This window comes from Theropithecus gelada, chromosome 9 (assembly GCF_003255815.1).
Source record: "Theropithecus gelada isolate Dixy chromosome 9, Tgel_1.0, whole genome shotgun sequence".
Taxonomy (NCBI): Eukaryota; Metazoa; Chordata; class Mammalia; order Primates; family Cercopithecidae; genus Theropithecus; species Theropithecus gelada.
The window spans coordinates 79717378-79740710 of NC_037677.1; the positions used below are offsets into that span (position 1 = coordinate 79717378).

General features: G+C 33.3%; 1 protein-coding gene across 16 annotated transcripts in view; it reads left to right on the forward strand.

Annotated features, from left to right (window-relative positions):
- Window positions 1-23333, forward strand: part of PCDH15 (protocadherin related 15) — a 1828063-nt gene that overhangs the window by 1127942 nt on the left and 676788 nt on the right. For 10 of the 16 annotated variants that reach the window (XM_025396104.1, XM_025396102.1, XM_025396105.1 and 7 more), the window contains exon 3: window positions 743-808. The exons of 3 other annotated variants lie outside the window; for them this stretch is intronic. In XM_025396104.1, the coding sequence (XP_025251889.1) occupies window positions 743-808 (66 nt within the window). Of the gene's footprint in view, window positions 1-219; window positions 235-742; window positions 809-23333 lie in introns of all 16 variants that reach the window. 3 more of the 16 variants (XM_025396103.1, XM_025396099.1, XM_025396090.1) reach the window with 1 other exon arrangement.

The following is a 23333-nucleotide window of genomic DNA, read 5'->3' on the forward strand; positions in this document are numbered from 1 at the left end:
AAAAAAAAAAAAAAAAAAAAAAAAAAAAAAAAAAAAGAAGTACAAAATCTGATGGGAAGTTTATATATTCTATTTCCACAAATCATTAGATAATATTATGGTATAATGCTTTTTATATCTTTAAATCTCTCACTAAATATATACATATATTCTTTCTTCCTTTCTTTCTTCCATTTTTCTGATCTGCTTCCATTGATGACTCTATACTTTTGACTCCAGACTGGCAATATGAGGGTAAGATGACAAAAATAAAAACCCCAAACAACTTCATGAGCATTGCTTGTCTGTCTTTGTTTTATTCTCTTTAGAACATTATTAAAATTCTATTCACTCGCTCTAATTAGACCCTTTATCACAATTAAAGTCCAATTATGTTTGTTTCTGTTGTGATGCTTTAATTACAATTTATCCTTGTTAATCATCCCTTTATGTTATTTATTTGGGTTAAATTTCCATCACATTATATATGTCCTGAAGGACTTCTGTTCTCCAGTGGTGCCTGCTGGTGCTTTCTCAGTAAGATTTGAGTAGTTTGTGGTGCACAGAGTGATTGTATTATGATGTGGTAAGGAATCTGTGTCATTATTATAAAATATTTTAAAATAATATTAAAAGTAGTGATGCATATCAATTAGGTTGCAAGATTTTCCTTTTTAAATATTAATATACATCTCAATGAATTTTTTCTCAGTGTGTGTGCCCCTGCAGTCAATTCTTACTTTTCATTATTTTCTCTCTTTAGATTGCAAACTAGCTAGGGGAGGACCTCCAGCTACCATAGTTGCTATTGATGAAGAGAGTCGGAATGGTGAGTGAGTTTTTTATTTTACAAATGTCTCATCTAAGAGAGTTTTCTTCAGATTTTAATTCTCAATCTGCTATAAGTGGAGGTACTAAAATGAAAGTTTCAACCCACATCCATGAATAATTATCCTCTAGTATGGGCTTCAATTATGCCATTCTCTGGAAATTCATGCTTTACTTGGAATACATTATAAAAGCCTCATTTGATTAATATAAATATTTAGTTTTAATTTAGAATAAATTATTTGATTCAGAGTCAACTCAAGAATGCAACCAGATATGGGCTGGAAGTTGACCATCATGTATATAGTCATTGAACTGAAACACAACATATTCCTCCAAAGAAATGGACCACAAAATAAGTCTTGCATTGCTAACTTATATTGGCCGGGATCTGGTAAGGATCTAGATCCACAGTTGATTAGACATGGTAATTGTGACTGATTAATATGAAAACCAAATGTGCTTAGAAAGTGAGAACATGAAATAAGGTCAAGAACAGAGAAAGAAGTCTGAATTTTCACTTGGGCCGTCTGAAGTAATTAACAATATCTAATTCATATCCAGATCCTCTTTGGAAAAACTCTTTTTTTCCTTATCATTAGTGTTTTTGTTCTGCAGCAGCTGCCTTGACTCTCTGAACTTTAATGTAGAAATATTTAAATTGTTTTCTCCTCAACTGGGCAGCAGTAAAATGGTTATCTCTTGGGACTCTGTTTCTATCCTCTTGGGACTCTGTTTCTATTTTAAACTAAGTATGTAAATGTGGTCTGTGGCTCACTTTGTCTGCTAATTGCATGATAGACTCTTCCATTAAGCTTGTACTTAATATTTACTCTAAAGTACGTTCCTGCACTTTTGTATTTTTTACAAAATAATTATGTCAATTGCCTTATTAGAAAGTGATCTTTTTTCTTGTAATTCAATCTACACATCTGCATGTCCTTTGAAAACGTGTATAGGCAATTCCTGCATCAGTTTACTTCTTCGTGATTGATTGTGCTGCATTACCGATGCTCCTTTTACTCATTTAAAGAATTGACACAGACGTATATTCCTGCACATTCTTTGAAATCACTCAGAAATATCTACAGTACTGCTGGCCTCTGTTTAAACAAATTTAAGTATCAACAAAATGTTTGCCACATTAAGGGATTACAAAAATGTGAACATTTTCATTACGTTTTTAAAATCTATCTTTATTGATAATAAAATCATATCGAGTTAGTGTTATTATGATGCATTTATGTAAGTTGGAAATAAATCCCAAATGTGTCTACAGTAGAGAAAAAATATCAAAATACTATAAAGTAAAAGATACACAAAAAAAAATCCTGTCTTCTAATGATGAATTATGGCTTCCTTATGGTTAACTATTTTTAAAGAAAGAAATCTATATTTTCTAAATATTCCACAGTGAAAACAGTTAACCTTTTTAACCAGAAATAAAAATTCAATAAACATAATGCAATGTTTATCAACAATTTCATTTCTAATTGTTAACCGATTCCCTTGAAAATATAAGCTGAGCTGAAATAAAACATTTAGTTTTCCTAAGCAAATTTGTTTTAATGTGTGATTCTGTATAGAGCTTATTTTGCCAACTAGGTAATTATAGCAACAGCAATGATGATAGTTTATTTCCTTTTGTGCTGATTAGATCCTGCTTTTCAAAGGAGCGTAGGAACTCTATGAAGATGTTGCCATAGCATTGCTGTACAGTTGCATGTGGTGAAAGTTCAGTATTTCTGTTTTAGAAGAAAATGGCATGATATAGTGTAGTAATGTTGTGCTCCTTACTTGGCATATTTTGTAGAAACTGCCAGCTACTCAGAAAGCTGCCAGAGTTATTTAAGTGTCACCACAAGAAGCATAAATACCGATCTAGAGAATAATGTTTTGCATTTCTCTTTTGCATTACATTTCTAAAAATATGGTGATCAAATGAACCTCTGCCAGATATTATAATGTAGTGTTTTAATCATTCTTGTCTTAAAAATCTAAGGGAAAAATCCATACAAATGTTTTTATATTTTTCTTTAGGCAATCTAAACTTCCCAGTGACACAGTTATTTTTGGCCATGTTGGGTGGCTCATGCCTATAGTCCCAGCATTTTGGGAGGCTGAGGTGACTGGATTGCTAGAGCTCAGGAGTTCAAGAGCAGCCTGGCCTACATGGCAAACCCTGTTTCTACTAAAAGTACAAAAATTAGTCAGGTGTGGTGGCACCCCACTCATAGTCCTAGCTACTTGGGAGGCTGAGGCACAAGAATCACTTGAACCTGGGAGGCCGGGAGGGGAGGTTGTAGTAAGCTGTGATTGTGATCGTTCCACTGCACTGAAGCATGGGCAGCAGAGTGAGATCCTGTCTGAAAAACAGAAAGAAAAGAAAAGAAATAGTTATTTTTAGCCTTGGTCTGTACTCTCTTAATTTCTCATTTCCAGTAGCTTTTAATTGGTAGTAATAACACATGTGGATTTCCTATTTTACCAGAATGATGAGCACTCATTTTTAAAGGCTTTGAGGCTTCTTTGAAAAGAAAGGCTTAACATATCTTTAATCAGCTAAATTAGTAAATTTACTTCAAATCAACTTGCCTGTGGCTCACTTAACTGATGTCTATTGCTAAACAATCTCTATAGCTAAATACATTCTAAATAGCTCATTTTTTGCTAATTGTTTATGTAAGTCATTGAGCTACATTTATAGAACACTTATTTATACACATGTCTCTATCTTTCAAAGACTTTCATAATTTGTGGGATGAAAATATTCTTTGTGAATATATATGTCAATTGCATTTATACATATGTGCATGCTTGGAAGAATTACAAGTTTAACAGACAGAGATCCATAAGCTTCTTTCTCACCCTGGTCTCTGTTAGATGCTTTCGCTTCCTGATCTTTGTCCTCAACAGCACCTTAATGACAGATTCATTACATTATCTTGGGCTGAACAAGAGATTATTTTCATCACAACTATTTGTAATACTTAGCCTACATTGTAAAGGGGCAAAGTGGGCACACAAAGAGATATGTTGGTTCCTGACTACCACCAGAAAGCTCTTGAACTAGCATGTAGAACGCATTTAGTATGTAATTTCATTTTGAGGGGAGAATGCATTTGAGAAACAGATCACATTATCTATGTTTAATTAAATGAGAATGTCTAAAATGTCTTTCTGAACAGATATTTTCTAGTTTCTCTTGACTCTACGTTGCTTATAGCATTGAAGCCTTACTGAAAGGAGAGAGGTGGGGGCAGTTACTCTGGGACATTTAAAGACCTGCCACTAAGTGCCAGCCACATCAGAGTCCTTGGCTGCTTTACAGCAACTATAGATTGACATTAAACAGACTTTGGAACCACTCATTCAAACTAATTCTCAGAATCTACTGAAGTGTACAGACGCTGCTATGTAAAGAGAAGGAGAAAATGATTTTAAGTCATGGTTAGAACACACCACTGTGACTGTACAGAAATGGATAGATTCAGAGGCAAAAGGATATCACTACGTGAAAGATTAGAAGACCCACCCTGAAGGAGCTTCATGAATTTAAAGTTTAAAATATATTGCACACTCTTAGTAAATTTGGGAAATGAAAGGTAATTTTGAGGTATCTCCATGATTTGAAAGCAGCATCAACCAAGGATGCCATGATAGACTCAGTGAAGAAGTTTACATTTAGATTGTACAATTTTTTTTAAAGTTATTTGGGGAGTGAGTTGCTTGTGGAAATTTATCGATGTAAGAATGGAGGAAGCACCAAAGTTCAATTACTGGCTTTGAAATAAAGCTCATGAAGAATTTCTTCGTACAGAACTTTCCTAAGCAGTATTTCTCTATCCTCTCTTCCTTACACCGGTTCTCTCAAGGTCTTAGATTTTACCATTCCTTTACTTCAAGGCTTTTCTTCTCTAAATTTCCTTTTACCATAAACTATTCTTTCACTTCTTCCTTTCCTTATGATCAAATATTGACTGTTAGATTACTGATTTATGTTACTGAGCTAATTGTGCTGTGAGTTTCTTACCTGTTAAGAATGGAAAATCTGATCACTACCTTCATTTTTGAATAGAGTGCAGTAATCAACAGTATAAAGGTTCTTAGCAAGTACTAGATAAAAATAGTAATTCAAAAACTATCTTGAAACATTTTTTGGACTTAAAATATTTCCTACAGCAGTTTTCAAAACAAATATTCAAATGCCAACTATTCCTAAATTGAGTTACTTATGTAATTCAATGAAATGTAAGTGATGTCATGTGATTTAATGAATATGAAAGTACTTGATATTCCTTCATCCATGACTACTTCATACAAATTTGACATATATACTAAAACGAACATTTATTTTATATTTATTTCAGGTAGTGTAGTTTAAGCAAAGTATGTATACTTACTTTTCAGTATAAATAGAAATGAATCTCTTAAGTATACTCAATAATAAAAGTTTTATGAAATTGTTATAATCTATGCACTGTTAAAGTACACTACTTTTTATTAAATTCAAATGGGTTTATTCAACAAAATGTAGATATATACTAATATATTGAGTGCTTTTTTGTTTTTTGTTTGTTTGTTTGTTTGTTTTTTGAGATGGAGTCTGTCACCCAGGCTGGAGTGCAGTGGCTCGATCTTGGCTCACTGCAACCTATGCCTCCCGGGTTCAAGCTATTCTCTTGCCTCAGCCTCCCGAGTAGCTGGGACTAGAGGCATGTGCCACCACGCCCAGCTAATTTTTGTATTTTTAGTATAGACTAGGTTTCACCATGTTGGCCAGATGGTCTCAATCTTTTGACCTTGTGATCTGCTTGCCTCAGCCTCCCAAAGTGCTAGGATTACAAGTGTGAGCCACCACACCTGGCCTATTGAGTGCTTTTTAAAAAATCCACCAAAGCAACTTGCCATTCATGACAAGAATCAAGATTTTTTTGCCGTTGATCCAAGTTTTTGCTTTCTAGATTCTCCATTTTGTCATATAGTAATCCTTGGTTCTCAAGCCAAAAATGCTGGCCTGGTTAGCACTAAGCTCTTTTCATGTACCTCAGGACACATTGAAAACTAGGATATTGCTTTTACTGTCATCTGTATGTTTGCTTTTGAAAATTTACAATTTTACAGAGCAGTGCTTTGAGTTGTCAGACTTGGGTATGGTTGAGAGGGTTGCTTCTTAAGTTGGTTTTGAGTAAGAAAGACAATAGTTCCTAGTCAAAGTATAGGAGTAAAATTATTCTCCCAAATTTGTCTTCATTTTTACAACAAAGTAGCTGACCTAGAATATAAGTGAAGACCACCTGCTTGCAATTCTCTCATTCCCTATTACAGACAATCTTGAACACATGCCCAATACATAATTTTGTTGTTCAATCAATAAATCATTTCATTAATCACTTATTTACTTAGTTGTTTATTCAAGGTATGATTATTGACACCCTGTACTGTGTGAGAATCTGTTGTGGTACTGATGATGCATCAGAGAAGGAAACAGGCAAAACCGCTTTCCACATGGAGGTAGAGACAGGTAACTATAGGGAGAAAAAATGAAACAGAGCGAGAAACCAAGGAGTGATGAACAACTGAGGAGGCAGTGACGCTGTTTCAGATAGAGGACTTGTTTCTTTGAGGATACTACATTTGAGCAAAACTGTATAAAGTTAAGACTGAAGACCTGAGCCATGCATTCACCGAGGAAATTCACATTATAGACAGAGGAATAAATTCAAAGACTCTGAAGATGAATATGACTGATAAGTTTAACAAATGGCAAGAAGATAGCTGGATAAGATGAGAAAGAGCAAATGTGGTTGAAATAGAGAAGATGGATGTTGATTGAATGTATGTAGATTAGTCAAAAATGTTTTTGACTTTTAAATTGATTTGCCAACAAATCAGTTGATGGTGGCCTCATCTAGCAACATATAGTTTACAAAGAATAATTCTTTTTTTCATCTTTCATTCAATGTCCTAGTAGTACATAATTAAAAATTCAAATTCACAACTGTGTGTAGATATGTTTGTTCACAATCACAGATAACTTTATTCTTTAAAAATATGTTTTACTCAGAAAAAAATCAGAAAATGCATTAAATCATTCAGTTTGGCTCAGTGGTATCACTGCCTCATTTAACATATAGTAGAGGATTATTGCGGTCATCCCAAAAGTCAATATAAACATGATGGATTTCTATTGTAAAGTAATATTTAGTGTCAGAAAATGTAATAGTGTGGTATCATCAAAATTAATAAGTGATTTTTGTTATATTACATTCTCTTTAAAAAATCATTAATAGCATCTCTTTAAAAAATTATCAATAACAGCAGCTTCACATTTCAGATACATCCTTACAAACATACGTACTTTGCTTGATAAAATGATCTTCTTTATTGAATATATTTTGGTAAAAATTGATTAATGTGCTAGGTTTTATCTTAGTACTTCGGGACAGGCAAGGGGTGAGCATATTTGTGAGAAAATAGCAAATAGCTTCCACCAATATTCTCTATGGAGTTTATTCAGTATCTTTACAAGGGTTTATTTAGAGATATGAGGGATCTTATTGACAACAGTTAGACTAAATATTATAAATGACTTAAAAACAGTAAGTGATTAATTTTCATGCTACACTTGAGACTCTACCAAATCTTGCAAATAATCTAAAATTTCTTTTCAATGAGTATGTTTTATGGAATACTGTTATAACAAATATTTTCTTTCTGTTTTTCTATTACTGATTATCAATTGATACCTCTACTAGAATTTCCATTCTGTATTGCATAGCAAATATTAAAGTTTTGCTAAGTAAATGTTTTATTTGTATTATTTGAATATTCTTTTGACATCTTGGACCTTGATGTATTTGAAATAATGTTTCACTATAAATAGATTTGTTTCAGTTAAAACTATTTTTTGAAGTCCATTTTGAATCCCAGGAGAAAAGCAATTATTTCAATTTTATTTCAGCCAATTTCAAATTCCAGCTAAATCTCACAAAATATATTTCTTCTTCATACTTTTTCATGCTTTCTTAAAAACATTAACTATATGCTACTCCTTGCTTTCATTTTTTTCAGGAGAGGTAAATCAGTTAATACTCATGATAGATTTTTAGTTGACTAAAATACCAGCAATTTAAAATTAACAGATAATTATTATCCTTTCACATAATCCTACATTGCGAACCTTATATATTTCTCTGATTAAAAATCACTATTTTATATAAAGTCTTTATTATTGTTGGTAGATAAAACACTGATAGGAAACTGTGTGAACATTACTATAATTATATATATGTTTTCTTTAGGATTCTAAGATTACCTTACCTTTGAGTTTTTTAATTATTGACTATTAGTTAAACTTAAGACTACACAAAGATGTGCCTTCTTCATTCTGTGATATAGTTGATCAGAGATAGCACTAACATTTTAACAATATGTAAAAGAAATGTCTTCTGTAAATCTTATTACATGAATAAAACATATAATTGTTTTTATGTTAACAAAGTGGTCAGAAAACAAGAAGAATTCCCTGTAAAAAGAATTTTGTAAGCCTGTAAATACAAAGCCACACTCTAGGGATAAGACACACCTGCAAGCCTGTGGCTAATATTTTTCTGCAAACAACTGTCAGCACCTTTTGTCTCAGAATAGAGAATATTTGGATCATTATATTAGATTGCAATTTCGGTGAGGGCAAAGACTGTATTTTTTCATTCATTGCTATAATCCACGAATTGCCCCTGGTACATAGTAGGCATTTCAAATGCTATTGTTTGAGTAACTGAACCACTAAGATTAACGTGAATTTCACAAATAACAGCTGCAAGGGACTTAAATGAGACTTATCTGCCTATTTAGGATAGTTTGGAGCATTACTATGATTAAGATTTTTTAACATAATTAACCCTTAACTGAAATTCACCTTGCATGTATAAAAATAGGTAGTGTGATTATTTTTAATTTCAAGTAATTTTTTTGCTTGAATTACCGTGTCTACAATGAAGACAAAAATTTATTTTTGTATTCACTAAGATTTTTTTGAAATAATAGAAAATAATATAACAGTATTCTAATGTGAGGGAATGCTGGTGTGTTTGTATGTATGCATATAAAATAATACTGAATATTATTTTAGCCAGGCATGGGGGCATGCGCCTATAATCCCAGCTACTTGGGAGGCCAAGGCCCAAGATTGCTTAAACCCAGGAGGCACAGTTTGCAGTGAGCCAAGATTGCACCACTGCACTCCAGCCCAGGTGACAGAGTGAGACTATATCTCATAAATAAATAAATAAATAAATGAAACTGAATATTCGGCCAAATCAAAGAAAAATAAATCTAACACTAAAGTATTTTAAAACCCATATTATCATAAATTAAAGAATAAAATATACATATTTTTTGTATTCATATTTTTTATTTTTTTTTTACATTTAAGAGTATTTCATAAAATGAAAAACCTGATTATTCAGATAACCAGGTAAATTTATAAAATTATATTTTATTTTAGTTATTTTGGGGTATTAGATAATTTCATATGACAGATGAAGTTTATCAGCCTTGTCATGTGATATGATTTAATGGCTGTGTAAAAATACTGTCTAATTCTTGGAAAATGGTTCACTTTAGTTTTTAACTTTTGATGATAAAATCTTCACTTAGGTCTTTTAGCCTTTAAGGGAAGTTAGATAAAGTAGACACATGCATCACGAAATGATATTTTTAAAGAGTATAATTAGACAGAATATAATATTTTGAATTAAAGAAAATAACGGAAAGTCAAATTTTACTTTCATTAATAATTTGCTGTCTACTCCACGTGTTAGTAATTTTAAAATATAATTATTCTGCATGAGTAAATATTTTTTATTTAAATACTCTAAGAAACTGCAAACGATTTAACATCAATATGTCATGTGATTTTGCAGTTCATGAAATGAGAATAAAAACCATTTGCAATTTGACATTTCTAATTTAAAATTAAAATTAAATTTTCAGAGGTAGTAACTATATTTTGATAATCCTTCATTAAAAAATTAAAATGAAAGATAATGCCATTTTTATAGGATAGCAAGATATTGCATGTACAGTTAATTGGTACACATATACGCATCATCCCCCAATAATACACACACACACACAATTCCAGAAATATCTATACCATGTTCAAAAATCAATAGAGTTTTTAAAAATTCAAGCTATGATAGGTTTCCCGAAACCATACCTGCATCGACACTAGTGAAGAAAGAATATTCTGTATTTTTAAATTTAATAAGAATTCTTATTCAAATTTCAGTAATCCATACTAAATTTATATCATGGAAACTTTATGTTTTATTTGACATCTTGGTGGACAGAAAGATATCTGGAGGTCAAGAACCCTAGAAGGGGTGTTTTGAATTTTCTCTTAAGAAATAAATTGTTGGCTTTGGACATTATAAATAACAACACCAAATATCAACTTGGAATTTGAAAGATGAAATATCTGGGCTTTAATTATTGAGCTTGATTAGCAGGTATTAGTGCTTTTATAAAATCGAGATAAGGGTTATGGTATGTTTTCTTAAATGTTTGGTTAGTGTCCAACTGGGCTTCAGAGTTCATTTGAAAACACTCCCCCAAAGAAAAAAATATTTAAGCACTGGCATACCTTATTTGACCCATAATTTCAAAGTATTTTGGGGTCATAGAAAACATATCCAGGGACTTGTATTAAACAATGCTCTTAAACATGTGTAGAGGAAATTTGAACCTAAATGTATAGTAGCTATATAAATCTATTTCAATCATATTTTAGAAAGGTTGGCTACATATGTGTTTGGTTTGAGAATGAGAGTTAAAATTCCAGTTTAAAGAGTCTTTTCCAAATTTAATGTGATCACCCAAATGCATTATGCATAAAATGACCTTATGATATATCACATAAACTGAATACATCAGTTGAGATTTAATATGGAAATAAATAACATGATAATCAATATGAATCAAGATTTTCTGTAGAAAATCAACTCTATAAAACTGGTATCTGATGTAGCAATCTGTGAAGTGCTATTCTCTGTTTCTGGTGGTAGGCGTGAAGAGGCTGCAGGTCATCTAGGCTGGCAGTTGGGGAGGAAAAGTTACTGCAAAGCAGAGGAGAGTGAGGGCAAACTGATGTCCACGAAGCCAAATTAGAATCCATGGGGACAATAATTGTAACCCATATCTGTTACCACCTTTAACCTGTATGCTACTAACTACTTTATACTGACAAGGAAAGTCAGCAGATCAGCAACAGTACACGAGAGATAAAGTAGAACAGGATACCCACACAAGGTACAATGGGTGCCGCAGCAATTTTAACAGGAGAAAAAAATTATTCTTAAAGATGTGGTTTCAGTAATGTTTACCCCTCAAACTGACATCAATCTATTCCATTTTAAATCATGCTTACATTCCAAATAAAGATAATGGTAAAATAATGCTTCTTTCCAAGATGACACATCTATCCTTCTACCAACTGAAAGCACACTAACCATCACTCCGAAAGTGGATAGAATCTCACTTAAGTCATTTATTCACCAGTGGGTGATGTTCATTCCTCTTCTGATACACCTCTCTCTCTTTAGTATCGTGTAAGTTAAATACGGTGATATAAAGTTAATTACTATTATATTTTTATGTGGGATGGCAGGAGAAGTAGAAAAAAGGGAAACTTTGGTTAATCTTTTTGAGATATATTCACACCAAAATAAGAAAGAACTTTTCATAATTATCACAATTCTCATGTTTGCAGTTGGTCACATGGTCATACCTTGTTTATAGCTTCCTTCTTGTACCACCTATTTCATTATTACCTTTATTTTAACCAGATCATCAGGTCCTTTGTCTGATACAATGACCTGAAAGTTTGTTCCTGAAGAGAGTTGGCCATTAGTAGTTCTTCCTGTGTTAGTCTATTAAAGTTTTCCAATAACTTTGATCACAACACAAGGGAGTACTTGATCTCCTACAAATGATTTCACTTATCCATCTGCTGAAGTTACTCTTTGGTTAGCACCTACATGTGACACAAATGTCTTTAAGCTCTGTACCCAAGTAGAGAGAATTAATCACATATATTTTCTTCAGACCTCTCTGTCACAGATGCTCCAATTATGTTCAAGTACTGTCAGCCAAACTATTAACTTTTCCCGGCCGGGCATGGTGGCTCATGTCTGTAATCCCAGCACTTTGGGAGGCCGAGGCAGGCGGATCACAAAGTCAGGAGATCGAGACCATGGTGAAACCCCGTCTCTACTAAAAATACAAAAAATTAGCTGGGCGTGGTGGCAGGTGCCTGTAGTCCCAGCTACTCAGGAGGCTGAGGCAGGAGAATGGCTTGAACCCAGGAGGCGGAGCTTGCAGTGAGCCGAAATAGTGCCCCTGCACTCCAGCCTGGGCGACAGAGTGAGACTCCATCTCAAAAAACAAAAAACAAAACAAAACAAAACAAAACTTTTCCCAGTACATCAGGGTAGATATGTTCTTTGGCTATCACTCTTTTCAGGAGAAATGAATAACCAAATATACTGCTCAAAGTTCTGCTGACATCAAGGGTTCGAATTTACCACTAACCTCTTGAGGGCTCTGCATAAAGACAATCAGGAAAAGTGAGTAAACAAACAGAAATAAAAGCAATTTTTTTTGACTGGGTATTTGAAACTAAACAAAACCACATTCATTCAACCAATGGAACAAGGAGCAATAGCTCCCTTCAAAGTATTTTGGAAAAGTTTTTACATCCTAAGTGCCATCCAGAACATTGCAACAGCATGGAAAGAAGTCACATAGCAATGCATGATCAGCATGTGGAAGAAAGTTTTGAAGACATATGTGAACACATTCAAAAGCTTTAACAAAGACTCTGCTGTTAATGAAATAGTAGGTAAGGAGTTATTAGCACTTGAGAAACAGCTAGAATTGGGTATTGATGAAGAGGATATTCATGAGTTTGTTGGCATTGAGTTTTCGAGTGATAAAACTGTAGGAAGAAAGAAGAAGCTGAGGCAGAGGAAGGAGTTAAACCCAAGGAACCAAGAAAGTGTACAGTGAAGAAACCTGTGGAGGCCTTTGCTGCTATCAGCAGTGGCATACAGACGTTAAAGAAATGGTACGTCAATTAGGAGAGACTCCTAAGAACTGACAGGCAGGGACAAAATGCTCTTGCTTGTTACAGAAAGATACGTAATAATAAGAAATAAGCTGTACAGTCAAAACTTGATATCTTTCCAAAGAACACTGTGAATTCAGAAAAAAGAGGTTTGATGGACTCTCAGTTCCACGTGGCTGGGGAGGCCTCACAATCATGGTCAAAGACAAAAAGCACATCTTTCATGGCGGCAGACAAGAGAGAAAATGAGAACCAAGTGAAAGGGGAAACCCCGTATAAAACCATCAGATCTCGTGAGACTTACTCACTACCACGAAAACAGTATGGGAGAAACCACCCCCATGATTCAATTATCTCCGACTGGGTCCCTCCCATAACACGTGGAAATTATGGGAGCTACAATTCAAGATGAAGTTTGGGTGGGGACACAGCAAACCATATCAAACTCTAGACCATCAATAAGTCTCAGTAACCAGTTTCTTCTACAGATGGAGCATCCCCAATCTGAAAATTTGAAATCTGAAATTCTCTAAATTCTGAAAATTTTTGAGTACCAATATGATGTCACAGGCAGAAAATTCAACACATGACTTCATGTAAAAATATCACAAAATTATTTAAAATATTGTATAAAATTACCTTTAGGCTGTGTGTGTATACATGAAATGTAAATGAGTTTTGCATTTTGACGTGGGTCACCTTTCCATGATATCTCATTATATAATACAAATATTCCAATATTCAAAAAAATCTGAAATCTGAAACACTTCTTATCCCAGGCATTTCAGATAAGGGTTACTCAACCTGTACCAGCTATTTTTGAACCTCATCAGAAGGAGGAGAAATTGATGACTCTGTTGCTGTAGCGTCTCCATCATCCGGAAATTAATTGTAGTTCGATGCTTCAAACACTCTTTAGGTCTACTGTGCTTTCAGTTGTGTACATGAATAATGAGCACCCATATAACCATTCTGTTTTTCACTTCAGTGCCATAGTCAATGAATCACATCAGATATTCAACACTTATTTATGAAATAGGCATTTGCTTTTCCCCAAATGTAGGCCAATATAAGTGGTCTGAGCACATTTAAGGTAGGCTATGTTATGCTATGACATTTAGTAGGTTGGGTAGATGAAATTCATTTTAGACTTAGGATATTTTAACTTATGATGGGTTTATTGAATACAGTCTCATCATAAGTCGAAGAGCATCTGTACTAGAGTACGACTGAGGACTGCCCAGTTTTTTTCTTGTTTTTAATTCAATGATAATATATTGATTTCAAGAACATTGCCCTTAAGCATGCTGAAAGGTTTTTGATTTGTAAAATAAAAAAAAAAAATTACTTGCAATGTTTGGTGATAAGAAAATGAATATCGTTGAGTTACATACAGTAGGATGGTAACTCCAGACACTCTATATCTTAGTTACATGATCTTGGGAAAATTAATCTCTCTGATTCTTAATTTTTCTAACTATAAAAAGGGAAAAGTTCATCTTGGATATGTGTTATGCAGGTTAGAGGAAGTAATGTTCACAATGTTCCTGGTACACAGTAGAGACTTAGTAAATGGAAACTATTATTATTGGCACCATTACTCTCTGTACTAAGATAATCACTCATTTAGACACAGTATTTGTGCTATGAGTATCCTAAAAGTGGCAATATTCATACTGAAATTTTAATATGAAGAAATTGAGGCTAAGAGAAAGGAAACAGTTATAAATAAGTTGTTGCCAAATTAGTGCTGTTAAAGTGATTAACAGTATTTAAAAATCAGATTCCATGGACACTTTGTTATGTTTCAGACCTTGACTCGTACTTGCTTACTTGCTTGGGAAACTTACCTTTTTATGCTTCAGTACTCTCATCTGTTAAATAGGAGCAATAACATATCAGCCATTAGTGCTTGATGTGACAGATCATATGAGTAAAATGCATGTAAATTTGTTATATACTTTATGAAGAAAAAAGAACCTATGAATATTAGCTACAAGTATTGTCAGAGGTTTTCATTGTTTCTTTCCATATACCATACCATGTTCCTAGAAGCTGAAGAAAGCATAGTTTTCAAAAGGAATGCATCCTTTTATAAAGCACTGATTATAAAATAAAATACTAGGAAAAAATGTAAAAGCATTAAAAAACATGCATATGAGACGTGTATATATAGCATATATTTTATATAAATTATATATGTATTAAATATATTAAATAATACTCTATGCAGGAATAAAATGATTAATATTATTTAAATGAAAATCTGTAAAATGATAAAGCTAGGAGACTTACCTCAAAAACTCATTGGGATTTCCAAACAATGTGAGATCATTAAAGTGCTTTCATAGTGTAAAGTGCAAGACAATGCTTCTAATAATATTCTGAAATGTTCTCATAAGGAATAAGTCAGTATTTTTCTTTATAGATGCATGAGGAAAAGCAATAGTTTATTAGCCACATAATTATTAAAGGAATCCTAAAGGCAAAAATTAGAATTGTGTGGTTATTAACAAAAAGCCTAAGGTTATATGGAAATAACTATTGCTTTGGTTATTATTATTTTTTTTAATCAGTTGATTAAAAAAAAAAAAACATGTTTTGGACTTAAAACAATCTGTCTCATGAATTTATGAATACACATTTATTTTTTTCCAAATATTATTCTGTCCTGGTACCTTTGTACAGTCAGTAGAATAAACACAGAAAATTATATGTACTTTTTTCTTTCATTTTTTTGTCTCGTACCCTTTGAAAGTAAAGCTGAAGAATACTGATGAGTTAATAATTGGCTTTCCTACATTCACCTTACTGAAATGCAAACGTTTTTTTCAGTCTGGCTTTTGTAGGCAATTCAGTGCCAACTCACAGTTTAGTCAATTGAAGGATGTCTTAGGAGTCTTTCTGCTTTGTTATTCTGTTAGACCCAAAAGTGTTAACCTTTAACATTGAACATTTAGGGCAGGGCAATTTACTACAGGATTCAAGCTCTGTGATAAGGATTACTTACTAGATATTAGGACAAGCATTCTTTACATTTTAGAATACGTTGTTCCATTTTTATAAAAATACTAAACATCAACACTTTCTCACATACATTTTTATAAAACATGAAAATGATTTAATTTTTATTTAATTTCTCAAAAAAACCCCTCATCTCAAAAACTCTAAAATTGAGATTCCAAATTTAATCAAATTTTTTAGTCCTTAGTATTCACATTATATTAGGTAGAGTACTTTTGAATTATCCACCTAAATACTGACTGTATAGAAATGATCTTTAAGCAAGTATGCGTATTTCCAGTGTACTTTATTTGGATTAAGAAAAAAAAAAATCGGTGTGTTGAAGTCTCACTATACTCCAAAGTTCCAAGTGGCTCAGATGTGATAGTTTTCCATGTAAAAATTTCAAGTTTAATAAATTATGATATATCAGATATATAGAAGAGCTGATCTGAGTCATGAACTGTGCATTTGATACAGTAGATAGTATGATGGACAATGCAAGATGAAAAATATCTAACAATATGAATTACACTTAACATCCAATTCCAGAAAACTTATGCCAAATGAGAGTAAAAATTTTCTTTTTAAGTAATTGTTAGCACTAAAGAATGATCATGTTAAATAATATCACTACTCTACAGGAAGAGAAAGCTACCATATCACTGATCATTTTATTTGTTGCATCTTAGATCAACTTTCACAAGTTAATTTTATACAGTCTTAAAAATATACACACAAAATGTCTTTACTGTTTTTTTAATTATTATACTTTAAGTTCTGGGGTACATGTGCAGAACGTGCGGTTTTGTTACATAGGTATACACGTGCCATGGTGGTTTGCTGCACCCAACAACCTTCATTTACATTAGGTATTTCTCCTAATGCTATCCTTCTATAGACCCCCACCCCCAACAGGTCAAAATGTGTGATGTTCCAATCCCTGTGTCCATGTGTTCTCATTGTTCAACTCCCACTTATGAGTGAGAACATGTGATATTGGTTTTCTGTTCCTGTGTTAATTTGCTGAGAATTTATTAAACATAAAACTGTTGAAAGTTATTTGAATTGTATATGGATGTACAAAGCAGATAGAACTTGAAGGGGGACATGTTTTGGCATATGATCAAAATCTGTACAGATAATATGTAAATATTTTCATATTACACACAGACAAATGGGGTTTTTAACTTAGGAGCATGGGAAGTATTGCCTTCCTTTCTTTCATTTTGCCCTAAATATGTTATTGGCTACATACAGAGACCTGTGTATACATAGAAATTCATGAGAAAAAGTGAAAATAACTTCGTAATATATGGGTAGCTCCTTTGATAAGAGGCATATGACCTTGGATAATGGAAGGAGAAAAAGAATTTTCTTAAGGCAACCCATTTTAGTGGCTATGAATTCTCAATTTGAAGTTACTAGATTAATATTTATAACTCCTTGATTTGGGTACAGTCAGTATAAGTAGAAGTGGAGATTTAGAAAAAAACAAAAAACAAAGTGATTCTTTTTATTGCAAAGGAATCTTCATTTCTTTGATCTCAGAACTGACCAGTTGGCGTCTTTTAAATTTCCAAGTGAACTCCCCTATTTGAAAAAGTCTGCAGTATGTTAATAATTGACATTATAAATCTGTCTATTATAAACGATTTTCCCAGCATAGTTTATTTACTGTTGGTGACATTCTAGATATATTCTTGATCCAAAAATCATGAAGTACAGAGAGAAAATGGCAACTCTACCTTTTCACACATCCAGGCTCTTTCTCCTCTGTACCTAATAAGACGTATGTTAGGAGAACCCTGTGTTCAAATTTATATATGTATATATGTATATGTATATCTATATCTTTATATATAATGATATGAACAAAAATGATAGAACCAGCACTTGGTCCTTACTCTTAGGGTCAGTGTGAGAAATTCTAAATTCAGCAATTATTTATTCTTCATTAACGTGTGCCAAATAGTTTGCTAACCACTAATACCAAAGTAATTTTCAACCCTTCAAGAGGTTACACTTTATTTTTGAAGATGACAATAAAACCAAAATATAAAATAGGCAGTAAAATAAGTATCTGCAAGGCACAGAATTAATACAGAAAAGGAATCTGTTAACCATCTAGTAGGGGGAAGGAGGAATAAGGGAAAGCTTGGAGAAGGAATCAGTACCTGAACAATACCTGAACCGGGTTGTGAGAAATTTATATCAATTTTCCAAGACAAAAAGACCAAGTTGGCAGGGAAGATGTTCTTGGCAAATAGTTGTAAAATACCAGGGTGTTTAGGGCACCTAAGTAGTTCTTCATGCCTATATATTCATTTATTTCACTTGCTGGAGCATGTGTTTAAAAGTAAATTGCCAAGTCACATCCAAGAAATATGGAATTAGAATCTTTGAATTTGAGGTCCAAAGATGTACATTTTTACAAGCTTACTGAGTATATGTATGTGTATGTTAAGATTAGAAGACAACTATGAATATGTGAGCTGTCCAAGAGAAACGCAATGTTAGCCAAGAGCTAACAGTTCTTCACTAGGAGCCTGAAGTGAGATTTTAGCACTGGACCACCACGGTCAGTTAACATTTAAGAGGAAAATTCCAGACACTGTGCATTGGCCTCAGACATCAGGGGAACAAGTTGTTGGGATCCTGTTTTGGTCCAGGGATTACATGATGAGAATTTGGACTACCTTTATTACAGTAGAAATGGAGAAAAGGGACCAGACATCTCAGGTCTTTAAGTGTTGAAAGAACAATCGAAACACCCCTTGTTGCCTCACATTCTACATAATTCTTCATTTGTCTCTAATTATAAATAAAAAAGGGGTTAGCTTTCAACGTCAAGTATTATACAAACCATGATTTTTGCCAGCCTGATGATTTAAAGGGTGCATGCTGTACATTGCTAGGTAATTTCTTATTTGTCTCAGGAGAAAATTTCCAAAGATCTCTTGCTTTAGTTTCACCTCAGTACAGCTATGTGAGACAAGTCTACTCTAAGCAGTAGCTTTCAATATTTTTTAAAAAAATATTCTATCTATTCTGCTTTTGTTCATATTTATGGATGAAATATCCCACTTACGTTAACTTGGTCATCATTGCTCAGCACAGCAACTACCATAGCCTCCCTTATTTTACAAGCAATAACTTTCCTATTTCGAATTTCTGTTGTATTAAACATATTCTCTCTGTGTTGTCTTATGCCTTACATACAAAATCTAAAACATGTATATATTATATAATATTTTATATATTGTATATAGACATAATATTTTATACATATATATAAACTCACACACATTTGTGTGCGCCCGCACACACACAAACACACATATATATATTTGGCCTGGGATTTGCTTTCAATCTGCTGACAGTTGAAGTTTATAAACCATCAGTGTCTTCCAAGGGTTTCAGAGACATCCTGTGCATACCTGTTGCCAAATTAACTTTAACTATCAGCACCTAAATAAACAAGTAAGATTTTATAGCAAGCTTAGAAAAGGATATTTTACACGTATTATATATTTTACATATATGTACTAGACAAATATACATTTAGAAAAAGCATAAACCCATGAAGGGGAGAGAATCATTAGTAATAACAAATGCATATTGTATACTTATTGTGAGCTTATAATTGTTACATAGAGACAGTAAAATGCATGATTTGAAGAGATTTACAATCTCATAAAGCTAATTTTATGTGTATTTTAAAAATGTATAACATATAGGAAACAGTGGAAAGAATACAACACACAGAAAAGGAAACCGGATTCAAGCTCAATTCACCATCTTAACTATCAATAAAACATTTAGCCTCATTGTTGTACTTGTATTATTTATAAAATTGAGGGAATAATACCTATCTTTATGGGTTACTCTGATGCTAAATATCAAATGGAGTTTTACAGTCATCGAACAAGTACATGTTAAACCATAAACTCTGTGTCATACATGATATTAGGCTATAGAGACATAGTGTAGAACAAAACAAACCAGTCTCCAACTTTTATAGAACTTATTTCTAATAGGTTAGAGGGCAAAATGAAATAGAAAAAGATGCATAAGTACGTTCATAGTAAAATATCTAAGGGTGAAACAACCAATACAAAAGCCCTAAGGCAAGAGAAAGCTTGACCTATTTAAGGAATAGAGAAAAAGCTGTTATAACTGGAACACCGCGATACAAGTGAAAAATATAAATAGAATGGCTCAAAAGATAAGAAGGGCAGTTAATAAATGCTTACACTGATTATATTCTCTTTATGTGCCAAGCATTACGCTAAGCATTTTTGTATATGAATATATATTCTAATATCAAAACCTCAAATGTAGGCCTACGCTTATCCTCATTTTACAAGGAGGGAATGTTTTCTTGCTCTAGGCAACATATCTGCTTGACTCATTGTTTGAATCATTCCACGCTTGTTAGCCAGAAGAAGGAGTGGTCTGATCAAAGAAGATAAAGACAAAGACAGGAGGAAAAGAGGAAGGGGGAGAAGAAGGAGGAGGAAAAGGAAAAACAGGAGAAAAGAAGAAGGAAAAAAAAAACAACTAAAATATTATATTAAGAAGAGCAATCTAGCATGCATTATATACTATGATTCATGTATAATTACATATGGATATGCATGCATGCAAAAATTGGAGAATATAAGTATTTTCTTACCCTTGGGAATTATCATAACATATTAAAAACCAAGCCATAGACTAATATGTATAGAATGATATTATTTAAAAATCAAAACAAATCATATATAAGTATACACTTGTATATATATAATCATGGAGAAACATATACATCAAATTTTCATAGCATTGGACATCTTTAAATAAGGAATTTAAGAGCTTCATATTAAAGAATAGGTTAAAAATGGAAAAGTAGAAGAGTAGAAGGGAGAATGTAAAACATAGTGATCTTTGCTATCCTTTGTCATTGGGTGTATTTATAAAATATACACCAATCAAGAAGTGGAAAGAAGTATAAGGATTCTGGCATCAGACTGGACTATGAAATTATTTTCAAAGTTGTTGGTTTGACACTGGGGAAATCAATTATCACTTTAGATGGAATAATGTGGTATTTATTTTACAAACTGTGAATTGTTAACAAAACACCCTTGTTTTGTGGACTGCTTATGCCAAATTAGAGACATAATTTAATTTGTTCTGAATATTGTATCTTTTTTATTTCCCAATATTCTGAAATCTTTTTCATTCCTGTACCTTTGGATATCCAATGTGCAAGTGTTCCATTATGATCACTCTTGCTTGTATCTTGTGGAACTTTCTTTTTTTTGTTATACTTTAATTTCTGGGATACATGTACAGAAAGTGCAAGTTTGTTATATAGGTATACATGTGCCATGGTGGCTTGCTATACTATCAATTCATCTACACTAGGTATTTCTCCTAATACTATCCCTGCCTTTGCCTCCCATCCCGCAACAGGCCCCAGTGTGTGATGTTCCCCTCCCTGTGTCCATGTATTCTCATTGTTCAACTACCACTTATGAGTGAGAACATGCGGTGTTTGGTTTTCTGTTCCTGTGTTAGTTTCCTGAGAATGATGGTTTCCAGCTTCATCCATGTCCCTGCAAAGGTCATAAACTCATCTTTTTTATGACTGCATAGTATTCCATGGTATATATGTGCCACATTTTCTTTATCCAGTCTATCATTGACGGGCATTTGAGTTGGTTCCAAGTGAGATGGAGTCTCATTTCTGTTGCCAAGGCTGGAGTGCAGTGGTGCGATCTGAGCAACCTCTGTCGCCTGGGTTCAAGCGATTCTTTTGCCTCATCTTCCTGAGCAGCTGGAATTACAGGCATGCATCACCACACCCAGATAATTTTTGTATTGTCAGTAGAGACAGAGTTTTACCATATTGGCCAGGCTGGTCTTGAACTCCTGACCTCAAGTGATCTGCTCACCTCAGCCTCCCAAAGTGCTGGGATTATACAAGTATGACCCACCAGGCATGGCTATGGACCCTTTGGTGAGTCATCACATCCTAGACCCTTGTCCTCTCCTAAGTGACAATAAATCATTTGGGGGTTAATATGTTTTTGTTTTTTTCTATTCTCAACTTTTAGGTTCATAGGATACATGTATAGGCTTATTACATGGGTAAATTGCATGCCACTGTGGTTTGGTGAACAAATAACCTTGTCACCAACGTAGTGAGTGCAATACCCAATAGGTAGTTATTTAACCTTTGCCCTCCTCCCTCCCCCTTCAAGTAGGCCCTGGTTTTTATTGCTCCCATCTTTGTTTCCTTGTGTACTCAATGTTTAGCTCCCACTTATAAGTGAAAACATGTGGTATTTGATTTTTTGTTTCTGTGATCATTTGCTTAATATAATGACCTCCAACTACATTAATGTTGTTGCAAAGAATTTTGTTTTTCTTTAATGGCTGCATGGTATTCCATGGTGTATATGTATCATCTTTTCTTTATCCAGTCCACTGGTGTTGGTCATCCGGGCTGATTCCATTTCTTTGCTATAGTGAATACTGATGCAATGAACATATGTGTGCATGTGTCTCTTTTGGTAGAAAGATTTATGTTCCTTTGTGTATATAACCAGTAATGGGATTTCTGGGTCAAATGTTAGTTCTAAGTTCTTTGAGAAATCACCAAACTGCTTTCCATAGTTTTTCTTTTGTATGAATTTTCATATCGGTTTCATTCTGCTCAGCTCTAATTTGGTTATTTCTTTACATCTGCTAGCTTTCAGGTTGGTTTGATCTTTTTTTCCTACTTCCTCTTGGTGTGATGTTAGGTTAATTTGAGATCTTTCTAACTTCTTGATTTATGCATTTAGTGCTATGAACCTTCCTCTCAACAAGGCTTTAGCTGTGTCCCAGAGATTCTGGCATATTGTATCTTTGTTTTCCTTAGTTTCAATTTTTTTAAATTTCTGCCTAAATGTTATTGCTTATTCAAAGGTCATTCAGGAGCAAGTTGTTTAATTTCCATGTAGTTTTATGGTTTTAGGAGATGTTCTTGGTATTGGTTTCTATTTTTGTTGCACTATTGTCCAAGAGGGCAGTTGGTATGATTTTGCTTTTTTTGAATTTCTTCAGAATTGCTTTATAGCTGAGCATATGGTTGATATTAGAGTATATTCTGTGTGCAGATGAGAAGGATGCACATTCCATTGTTGTTGTTGTGTGGAGTGTTCTGTAGATGTCTGTTAGGTGCATTTGGTCAAGTGTTAACTCTAGGACACAAATATCTTTGCTACTTTTCTACCTCGATGATCTGTCTAATACTGTCATTGGAGTACTGAAGTCTCCCACTATCATTATATGTTTATCTAAGTCTCTTCAGAGGTTTCTAGGTACTTGTTTTATTAATCTAGATGCTCCATTGTTGGGT